The 12,144-nt window shown below is 40.3% G+C and overlaps 1 protein-coding gene across 1 annotated transcript; it reads right to left on the reverse strand.

Annotated features, from left to right (window-relative positions):
• Nucleotides 1–10,486: 10,486 nt before the first annotated feature.
• Nucleotides 10,487–11,860, reverse strand: LOC125998786 (DDB1- and CUL4-associated factor 8-like). The gene has a single exon (XM_049766853.1). It carries the CDS (start codon nt 11,858–11,860, stop codon nt 10,487–10,489), a length of 1,374 nt encoding a protein of 457 aa, XP_049622810.1.
• Nucleotides 11,861–12,144: the final 284 nt, after the last annotated feature.

The raw sequence follows: 12,144 nt of genomic DNA on the forward strand, positions 1-12,144 counted from the left end.
GGCCAAGTGAATTCCTTTTCGAATGACCCCAATATTTACTGTGCCTGGGCAGGAGGGAAAAAAACAAAAAGCACAAAACATTATTTATTTTCTTTATATATATTATTTTATTTTCATTTATTATTATTATTTTTATTTACCTATCTATTTTTGGACAATTTCTCTGTTTGGGTGTGATAATTGAAGTTGTCCCCAGTTATACTTATTCTTTCTCTTCCTTTCTGTTCTTCCTTTGTATGCTATGCCATGTTTCCTCTATCAAGACCATGGCATTTTTTGTTTGTTTGTTTGCTTGTTTTGTTTTGTTTTGTGTTTGTTTTTGTGGGTTTTTTTTTTGGTGCTTGTGTTTATTGTTGGAGTCCTCACGGGATATTTGACACTTCTTTTTGTACTGGTGGAATGTTTCACCTTTTTTCTCTCCTTCATTTCTCAAACCGATGTTGAGAGCCTCTGGAAGAATTCCGCTTATCTTCAGCATATTAGACTTTTACCCCAGTTTATTACTTTTGTCTCCTTCAAACAAAACCACGTAACTTGAACTAGCTAGTCCTGCCCCCCCAATTAGAGGGGGAAACAAGGGAGACACCAGGACCAAACAGGTGCAAGATTACTATGCAGTAGGCTAGATACAGAGGAGACCACATATCCTAGCTACACTGGGGGTGACGGAAGAGGATATGGGTGGTAGGACAAAAACGGAGGTGTAGGGAGGACAATTTGTTGATGGGAATCCCCCCTGATTTTATGTAAATATGTACCTAAAATATCATTGTCAACAATATGTAAGCCACTATGATCAAAATAAAAAAAATGAACTGAAAAAAAATATATATTTGATACCTTTTATGCTTAGATCAATGCCCTTGAAAAATGACCTATTCCAAGGTTTTACTTATTTATGTTGGGGGGCCCATTAGGACCATATCTAGTGTCCTGGCAGCAATTGGAGCATCATATGCAGTGCAGGTAATCAAATCAGTGTTGTGTACATTCTTATACATTTGTATTTTAATACTTGTGTAATATTCCTGATCCTAAGTTAACATGTGTATTTAAAATTTTTGTTATTAAATTTTATTTGGAGGGAAGAGATTTTGAACACCTGACATTGTTCAGGGGCTCGTACTGGCCAAACAGTTTATGGTAGATCAAAAAATGTGATGCTCTGTAGTCTGTGAATGAACTTTGGCATTGCTCACTTTTTAAACAAAAATTTAAAACCCAAAGTCAGCCTATTTTAGTTTAGAATCACACCCAATAATGCTAATATGATTTTCTTGGGTCTGTACTAAGTAGTGATGTCTGGTGGTGCTCAGAGGACCACATGGCATGGTGGGAAAAATCTGAGTTGTTGGCATGTAAAGCAAGCATCTTATTCCCTATACTATATCACTAATCCCACGGTAACTCATTGAAAATAAAATGTTCCTTTGCCATCCAGCAATGTTCTCTTCAAACTTCACTGTCTTGTCTGGAATTCCATCCCTTCACAGGTAAAATGAAAAGCTTAGATTTTAGATTTTATTCTGAAATATACAAACAAGCATATACACAATTTTTAATAGTTTTTTTTCTTTTAGTGTTGTCACGCAACAGACGCACTCTACTGCTGAACTAGAGTCCTGAGTCCTCCATTTCAATTTCCCTTCAAGGAATGATTACCAGAAAATATCTTTTTGAAAGTGAAGTTTGGCACTGTCACAACTCTGTATAACTAAATTCTATGCATGGTAGGAAAAAAATGCTGTATAAAGGCCACAGTGGCATGCACAGAATTTTTCTATATTATTTCCAGGCTGAAATAAAAACTAATTGGTTTTGAAATTTTAAAGGTGCATTTAAACCAGTTTATTTGAACACTAAATTTGCCTATCAACTAATTGAATTCCAATATTGCTTTCTTCTATGTGCTAATAAGAACGACATTTCTGAGGCCAGAGCTGTGGCGCTAGAAGTAAGGCATCTGCCTTGCAAGCACTAGTCTAGAATGAACAGCAGTTCTATCCCCAGAGTCCCCCAAACCAGGAGCGATTTCTGAGCACATAGTCAGGAGAAACCCCTGAGCGTTAATGGCTGTGGCCCAAAAACAAACAAAGCAAAACAAAACAAACAAACAAGAACAACATTCCAATAGAAGTTAACTATTATTTTTATTTTCTAGTCTACCATTCCAGTTTGTATTTTAAAATAATCATGACTTTCATACATTAGGTAAGGTGCTTCCCTGATTCATTCTCCATTGGTTTTGTAGACCCTCCAAAGCACCAGGAGTCACTTCTGACCACAAAGCCAGAAGTAATTCCGAAGCACCACTGGATGTAGACAAATAAAAAAAATCTAATCCCATCAAAAAATGGGGAGAAGAAATGAACAAACACTTTGATAAAAAAGAAATACAAATGGCTAAAAGGTACATGAAAAAATGCTCCTCATCACTAATCATCAGGGAGATGCAAATCAAAACAATGATGAGATACCATCTCACACCACAGAGACTGGCACACATCACAAAGAATGAGAACAATCAGTGCTGGCGGGGATGTGGAGAGAAAGGCATTCTTATCCACTGCTGGTGGGAATGCCGTCTAGTCCAACCTCTATGGAAAGCGATATGGAGATTTCTCCAAAAATTGGAAATTGAGATTCCATTCGACCCAGCTATTACACTCCTAGGGATATACCCTAGGAACACAAGAATGCAATACAAAAATCCCTTCCTCACACCTATATTTATTGCAGCACTATTCACAATAGCCAGACACTGGAAACAACCAAGATGCCCTTCAACAGATGAAAGGCTAGAAAAACTGTGGTACATATATGCAATGGAATAATATGCAGCCGTCAGGAGAGATGAAGTCATGAAATTTTCCTATACATGGATGTACATGGAATCTATCATGCTGAGTGAAATAAGTCAGAGGGAAAGAGATAGACACAGAATAGTCTTACTCATCTATGGGTTTTAAGAAAAAATAACAGTCACTTTTGCAACAATCCTCAGAGACAATGAGAGGAGGGCTGGAACTTCCAGTACACTTCAAGAAGCTCACCATAAAGAATGGTGAATGCAGTTATAGAAATAACTACACTGAGAACTACCATAACCATATGAATGAATGAGGGACCTGGAAAGCCTATTTAGAGTACAGGTGGGGATGGGGTGGGATGGAGGGAGATTTGGGACATTGTGGTGGGAATGTTGCACTGGTAAAGGGGGTGATCTTTACATGACTAAAACCTAATCATAACCATATTTGTAATCAAGATGTTTAAATAAAGATATAAAAATAAAATAATAAAAACAATAAAGCATTCAACTTAATCAAGTTCAACTTTTTCTATTTTTAAATTTGTTTGGTACCACATCAAGTGATGATCAGGAGTTATTATTCCTGACTCTGCACTCAGAAATTTTAATTTGTGGTGTTGGAGGGGGCTTATGGGATACTGAGGATCAAAACCAAATCAGCTTCATGCAAGGTAAGGCCCTAACTACTGTACCATCTCTCTGGCCTCTCATACTGTTCCTTTAGAGGACTTTACCCTTCCAAATGACAAATTCTTCAAAAATCTAAAACAAACTCTGTCCAAAGCAGATGAAGGTAGTTTTATCTGTCAGGGTCCTAACAGAAAACAAAAGCACAAGGGCTAACAAAATATAACAGGAAACAGGCACGATAGGGAATCAATTATCATATAACTGTGGGAGATGTCCTCATAAACATTTTTCCTTTGCGACAGGTGCTATAATCTAAAACCAGCAGTAGAGTAAGATGAATATGAAGGATGGTAACCAGGACTAGGCTGAAATTCTTGGGAAATATTTAAAATGTAGAAAAGCAGACAGGAATCTTTGTTGATCTTTCACTGTCTCCAAATATCTAACTTTAATAACTGGTAAAGTTATAGGAAAATATGAGAAGTATATGTTTTAGTGGTGTAGCTATGAGCTTTTGCTGTAGACTCACACTAAAGATAAGCCAGGAAATAATATTTCCCTCTTTTTGAGCATAAATTATGACTATCACTTTAATTTTGCCTTCCAAATTTATTTCAAAATATTTTCTTTTTTTCTTGGTTTTTTTTTTTTTGGGCCACACCCGGTGTTTCTCAGGGGTTACTCCTGGCTGTCTGCTCAAAAATAGCTCGTGGCAAGCACGGGGGACCATATGGGACACCGGGATTCGAACCAACCACCTTTGGTCCTTGATCGGCTGTTTGCAATGCAAACGCCACTGTGCTATCTCTCCGGGCACTCAAAATATTTTCTATAGCACAAGTAATCCAAAAACCATGCGGAGACCAATAATATAGATTTCATTTACTCGACATATACCACCCCCAAACTCACCCCCACCCCTTCTCATTCCCCATTGCTCCTGCTATTGTTCTTACTGGCACTGGCACTGGAAATTCCAAAATATTTTTCACTTTTGTTGATGTTGTTGCTAGGAAACATCCCACCCACTTGTATGGGGTTGCCAAAACTTAGCATTTTAATTTCTAAATCTTTTCTCTTTATGTCCTCTTTTAAACCAAAGTATATAGCTTAAACTCAACAGATTCTTTTGCATCTCTTAGAATCCTTTCATAATAGTTGAACTTGGTTGGATGGTCCCAGCCCCATATTCTGAAGACTAACTTTTAATCGCAGGAAGCAAGGAGTTGGTCCAGTTATTTCTAACCCCAAATATAATATTTTCAGTTTTCGAATTTCTCAACCTACTCTCAAGAGACCAGGCATATTATCCATTTAAGAAGCATTATCAAAAGCTGGAAGTGTAGTTCTGTGGTAAAGCTCATATGAATGCATGAAGCCCTGAGTTACATCCCTAATCCTACAAAAAAAAGCAACATTTTATTTTTATTTAAATATTTAAAGAAAATGTATCACATTGTAGACATAGCTGATCATAGTATATTTGTTTCAGGATGACAGAAAGCAAATGTATTAAGAAATAGGAAGAGTGGGGCTGGCGAGGTGGCACTAGAGGTAAGGTGTCTCCCTTGCAAGTACTAGCCAAGGAAGGACTGTGGTTCAATCCCCCGGTGTCCCATATTGTCCCCACAAGGCAGGGGAAATTTCTGAGCAATTAGCCCAGAGTAACCCCTAAGCATCAAACCAAAAAAAGAAAGAAAGAAAGAAATAGGAAGAGAACAGAGATAAAAAATGGAACGGGAAAAAATTTATTAGCAGTTATATTTGTGAAACTTTTTGTATCAGTTGTAAAGTCATTAATGAAATAGCCAAAGATTTAGTATGCTCCCATTTATTTTTCTCTAGAGATGGGAAATACATTAAAAATATGTGTGTGGCAATTGTTGTTTGCATAGGCACAGAAAAATATGTAAGAAATTGGAAATAAAAACCTTTGGCCTAAAAAAACAGGGAGATATTATCCCCCAAAGCACCTTGGCATAACACCAACTCAAGGCTCCAGGCATACTTGGTTGTCCAACCCTCTAGTCATTCTCGGTGGTTAGCTCTTCAGTCTCATAGTTGTTGCTCTCAGATTTCTGTAATTAAGATACTGGTTTCTGTACAGATCCTGTGTCAAAGACAGGGTGTTGTCTTGTGCCTTTTGCTTCCATCTCTCCATCAGTTAACATTGAAGAGAATCCTGCACTAAAAGTAGACTATTGTTGCCTGGTTGTCAGGGTGATATAAGAACTGCCTTTGGAGTAAGTCAGTGCCGTGGTGGTTGTAAGGCCTTCCTTGGTAGAATTTATGTTTCTGGTGCTTGTGTGGGAAACCTTGTTTGTTTCCATAAATGGAATCCTCAGTTCAGAGGAATAGTCAATGTCGAATCAACTGAAGTCTAAGCCAAGTCATTATACCAAGTGTCTAGGGTATGAGGTCCTGCTGCAGTATAAAAATTTTTGTGTTCCCATCTCTATTACATAAAACATGTATGCAACTGTTAACTTTTCCCTTTTTGATGTGCCTATGCAAAAAGGACAGTGTCAGAGGGAGTTACTATTGTGTATGGGGGGCCGAGGTGTCAAGACTGACAGACCCCAGATCATTTTTTACATGAACTCTGAACAGAGATTTCTGTACTAATATACTGGAGTATACTAGTATTCAGAGTATACTAGTATATATATATACATATACATGTATATATTATAGTACACTAGAATATATAGTATTTATAGTGTAGTATATAGTATACCAGTATACTACTTGTATATTGAATGGAACCAGAGGATAGGGTAAATTGCTGCTATATGATATATTTGGTAACACTTATGTTCATTAAAGGGGTGCTTCTAAGCTAAATATTCAAAGGAATATATACACTCTTTCCCTCTTTGGAAGTATACATGGCAAGGGTTAGATCTGGTGTGGAACTTCTAGCTGTGCCGTTCAGGTAGGATGGCTCCCAACAGTACCATAACAGGAAATGTGCTCAAGTGGGGGATTACTCAGGAACCAACTATGGTAGCAAGCAAAAGTCCATGGTGCCTGGAGGTAAAGGCAGAAGGGTCACCAAGAGCAAATCAGTAGTAGCAGACTGCCGGTTTCTTCTATGCTGAGAGCCTGTCATTTCACTCTGAGGGCAGATTGGCATTTGGCTGTGTTTCGTGAGGAGTTAAGGAATGAATAAAAAATAGGTTAAATATGGAGGATTAACAAGATTATCTTGAAAAATTTTTGTAAGGTGTTAAGAAAGAAAAAAAGAGGTTGGGCGGTTATCTATGAGGAAGGGGACACACTATACAATGTAAATATTGTATCTATTTCTGACTGAAATTAGACTGACAATGGTATGGCATGCAGACTCTTGTGTTTACATGAGCAGCCAGATCGGTTCGTGGATTACATTTGAAAAGCTTTCCTAGGTAATATGGGACAGAATACTTGAAGAGAAGAAAAAATTGGATAAAAAGAAAGTATAGCTGGCAAATATGCTGTAAAATGTCCCCCCCCCCCATTTTTATCCTTTTAGATTGGTCATGCTTGGTAAAGGTATACTAGATTAATGAAAGGAATAGGTTAGGTTGTGTGGGTAGCATTCTTAAGAGCAACTATGGATTTCAAATCAAGATAACAATTGACATTGTAATGAGCTCTGTTTGGGGAAACTGTACCATGAAATTGATATCATATCTATTACAGACCAACATTAAACAACATTTAGTGTGGGAAACATATATACTCATCAATTGATTGATGGGTTACAGTTAAAAACAGGACTAGGTGAGAGGGGACATAAAATATAAAAGGGAGAAGATAGAAGTGGTAAAAGCCAGGACAGGTATTCCAGTTTCCTGTCCGATCTGGTTTGGTGAGGGTAGATTTTAACCTAAAATAGATTGTATATATAGCATACTAGAAGATATGTGGAATGTTAATAACCACTGTATTGGAAGTATCTACCAAGTATTATTATTGAGTAGGTCATGTGCATCACGAATTCTTTCACATAAGCAAGTATTAGCATTATGGTGTAGTCATGATAAACTAATAAGAATCATTACATTCAGCACCAGCAATGCTGCGTGGTATGGGGTAAAAGGTCTGAGGAGATGAGGAAAAATCTCTTTCTTAAGGCTTGTGAAGGCCCTAGGGATGGGGACCGGGAGGCATGACTCCTAGCTCAGCAAGGGATTTGGCACCCAGATGGCAATAGATTCAAATGGTGTGACACTGGGATCAAGAGCACAGAGAGGGCTTAGACTACCTGAGATGCCAGGCCCTGTCAGGTAGGCAAGGATGCTGCACAGGGTTCCCTTTCCCAACCCCCATTTTGAACGCACCATTCTGTCTGAGCTGGAGTGGTCTGAGATCCCCATCGCCAATAAAGTCTTCAGGCATTGGGTCCGAAGGGAAGATCCCAGCACAGCAGAGGCACACAACTCCCAAATATCAATGGATGCAAAGGTATAACATTGAGAGCCAGAGCCCAGGCTAGGCTTAGACCACCTGAGCTGCCAGGCTCTGCCCATGGGAAGGGTTTCTGTACAGGGTTCCCTTTCGACCCCCCATTTTGTACCCACCTTCTGTTTTGAGATAAATTTTTCTTTGATCCGAATTGGCCAGTCACAGTTCCAGGGATGGGTTCCAGAGGGAGGACTACCAGCCTAGCAAGGAACTCAACTCCCAGATGGCAATGGATTTCACAGAGAGCAAGAGCCCAGGGCAGCTTAGACTACCTCAGCTGCCAAGCCTCGCCCAGTGTGAGGGGTTGTTGCACAGGGTTCCATTTTCCAACACCCATTTTGGAACCATCTTTCTGTTTCTGGCTGGAGTGGTCTGAGTTCCCAATTGGCAGGTAAAACCTCCGATCATTGAGTCCTAGAGGGAGAACTCAGAACCCATCAATGGACTCTCTCCCAGAAGGCAATGGATTCAAATGGTGTGACATTCGGAGTCAAAGTCCAGGCAGGAATTAGACTACCTGAGCTGCCAGACCATGCCCAGTGGGAGGAATTGCTGCAGACCTTTTCTTTTCCCAAGTGGCATTTTGGACCCAGATTTCTCTTTCTGGCTGGAGTAGTCTGAGTTCCCCATCAGCCAGTGAAGGCTCTGGGGAGAGGGTCCAGGAAGGAAGAATCCCAGCACAGCACATACTTGCTCCCAGTTGCAATGGATTCAAAAGTGTGACACTGAGAGCCAGAGCCCAGACTGGGTTTATACTGCCTGAGCTGCCAGGTCCTGCTCAGTTGGCGGGGTTGCTGCACAGGCTTCCCTTTTTTACTCATTTTGGACCCACTCTTCTGTTTCTGACTGGAATGGTCTGAGTTCCCCATTGGCAAGTGTAGGTTCCGGGGATGGGGTTCCAGAGGGGGGACTCCCATCTCAGCAAAGGACTCGATCCCAGAATGCAATGGATTCAAATGGTGTGACACTGGAATCCAGAGTACAGGCAGGGATTGGATTACCTGAGCTGCCTTTCCTGCACAGTGGGTGTAGTTGCTGCACAGGGCTCCCTTTCCCAACCCATGTTTGGACCCCCATTTCTGTTTCTGATTGAGAGTGGTCTCAGTTCCTCATCGGCAGTGAACGCTCAGGGGATGGAGTCCCAGAGGGAGGACTCGCAGCCCAGCAAGGGACTTGCTGCCAGATGGAAAGGGATTCAAACCGTATGACCCAAATTTTCAACTAATATAAGGAGCACTAGGAATGTACTTTTTTGAGTCTAATCGTACTTTATTATATACTTCAAACCGACAAAATTTGTGAAAACAAGTGTTTTTTGCAGTATTGTAAAGCAATATTGTAGAAAGGCACACCATTTTATTCACTTATACAAATAATTTATAAACAGAATGAATATAATTGAATAATAATTGTACATATATGATTCAAAATTCATATAAAACTATAAGATAAAATGTTCTCAAAGAGATATAACATCCTAAATAGTTTTTTTTTGTGCCACACCTGGCTTTGCTTAATTGTTAGTCCTGGCACTGAATTTAGGGATTCTCCCTGGCAGTGGTCAGAGGACCCTATATGTTGCTGAATGTTAAACTGTGTGCTGCTACATGTAAGACAACAACCAACACACTGTGCAGCAAAATTGTTGAAAATTTTAAGTAACATAAACCCATCAAGTGGTATCAATACCACAAACAATTCGTATGATACAGAAAACTTTAAGCATAGGAAGCTCTATTTAATACCTAGTTTAATATAAATACTTGTTATTGAGTAGTAAATATTCTTATGTTATTAGTTTAGTAGCTTATAAATATTTGTGCTGTGAAAGTTCTCTTCAGCCAAGGAACTTTAAGAGAATTAATGTTACAATAATTAATACACACTTCAGAAAATGTAGACAACCCCATGTTATTTATTCTAGAAGAATGGATTGTCTTGTATTTAAACATAAACATATTTAAATGTATATTTATAAATACAAATATATATAGGCAATTTTCCTTTTCAGTTAAATTGTGAGAGTGATAGTGAGAGAACAAGAAAGAGAGGATAAAAGAGAAAAATGTTGAAGCATGTTTGTAAGTATGCCAATTGTAAACATTATAAGGAACAAAATTAGCCCTAGTTTAAAAGATAAACACATTTCTTATAATTTCATGTAAACCAAGGGGTTTATAAAAAATAAAGACAAAAATCATTTTTAGTGCCAGAATAAGATAATTAATATTTTAAAACCATCAATTGTAGTCTTTTTAATTGGAACAGAAAGATAAAACGCAGAAATAAAGATTCCAAGTGAAGAGTAAAGGAATAAAATGTCAAGGAAAGTAGAGAAAATTAATTAAAGTTAGGTTTTACTTGTACCTAAAAAAATAAAACATAAGGGCAAATTTATACAAGTTGCATTTTTCATTTCTATCTAACCTCAGATGGGACAGAATGCTGGAATAGACACGACACATTTTAAGATGGCAGGCGTAGTGTGAGATGTTCACGTTCTTCAAGTATATCAGTGGTAATGGAGGACTCGTCCGAATCTGTAGAACCAGCGATTCCAGCTCCATCAATTGCTCCACAATGACGCAGATGATCTTAGGATCTTAAGTTACGCATAACATGCCGAATCACGTACTTTTCAAAAAGATCCCTATGGATCAAGGAAAATGCATCACGTTCTTGCTTATTCTTTTTCATCAGGAGCTTCATTACTACAGGGTCAGTAGTAACTATGCTTGAGGGTCCCCAGATCTTGGGTGTCACATCTAGGCCACAGCTCGCTATAACAGGTAGGTGAGGGTGGGGTTCAACGCAATTGATGGCAACTCCGTGATTCCCGTGAAAGCAGTGAACAATCTGGCTAGATGACTTCTCCCAGAAAAATATATGTCCACAGTCACTGCCACTCACAACAAACTGACTTCTGGGCCCATAGAAATTGACACCTTTAAATGGCAAAGTATTTCGATGCCCCTTGTATCTTCTCACATACTGGGCTTCATCACAGCTATTAGTATTAAAGAGATAAATATCTTCATCATTATAACTGGCCAAGAGCTCAGTGCCATCATAGCTATACACCAGGCTTGAGATGCTTGGCTTAATTTTATTGGTGCACAAGTGTGGAGGACAGAATTTCTTAAGTACTGCATTATTGACCCTCTGGTCCATTTTTCTCTTGTCATATATCCTAACAACCGGATCTTGTCCACCCACTGCAAACTCGTGAATGTTGTTAGGATTCACAACGATCGTATAGAGCCCCACTCTCTTCCGATTCTTTTTTAAGACGAGCAGTTTGGAAGCTGGCTGATCCAGCCGGAGGTCGACATGATAGACAGCAGCATCTTCGCCTGATGTGAGGAATCTGTGTGGGCAGTTTGGCACTAATGCCAGACTGTGGGCAGCTGCTTGGTGCTGAGCCACACGTCTGATGGTCTGGCAGGCTGGGGAGGACCAGAGCTGTGCCACCCGAACCTGGCCATCGCTGCCACACATGGCCATGGCAGTATCCCCACTATTTGGGAGGAACTTGGCCTGGTAGACATTACTTGTGAAGCCACTGTCAAAGTTCAGCAGGGCGCGCTGCTGCATCCAATCCCAGATGATGACTCTCATGTCATTGCCGCTGCTCGTCAGCCAGGCCCCACTGTCGTTAAACTGCAGGGTGCTGACGACGCCCACGTGGCCTTTCAGCTCCCTCTGCAGCTGGAAGCGCTGCAGCAGCGCTCTGGACCCACAGGCCTCGGAGACGAAGTTGGCCCTGGAGCCCAGCTGCCGGTCTCGCAGGGCAGATACGACCTGCCAGCGGGGGCGAGGCAGGGGAGAAACCTCCGAGGCCACCCAGTTCTCCAGGGCCTCCTCCCGCTCCTGCTCTAACTGCCCTTGTGGGACGTCGACGTCTCTGGACCTCACGAGGTCCTGAGACAATGAAGCCTCCTCCTCTTCCACGTCATTCGCACCGCTCATATTGGACATTTTAAATGCTCACGGTTGTCCCACTCCTCGTACGAACCGAACTTCTCAGAAGTTGCTTCCCTGTCACGAAGGTACAGCGGCAATGGCCGTTGGGCAGAATCTCGCGAGACGAGACTGTGGCCAGGACCAGTACGGATACTGGTGAGGGTCAGAAGACCTTGGCCGGATGCACTGTGACCTTTTTAAATGATTGTATTCTGTCTGGCACTTACGCCATTGTATACTGCCAGGGGTTGGACATCGGAAGCATAAGCTATTTTGGAAAACATTGTAGT

Source organism: Suncus etruscus, chromosome X (assembly GCF_024139225.1).
Source record: "Suncus etruscus isolate mSunEtr1 chromosome X, mSunEtr1.pri.cur, whole genome shotgun sequence".
NCBI classification, from domain to species: domain Eukaryota; kingdom Metazoa; phylum Chordata; class Mammalia; order Eulipotyphla; family Soricidae; genus Suncus; species Suncus etruscus.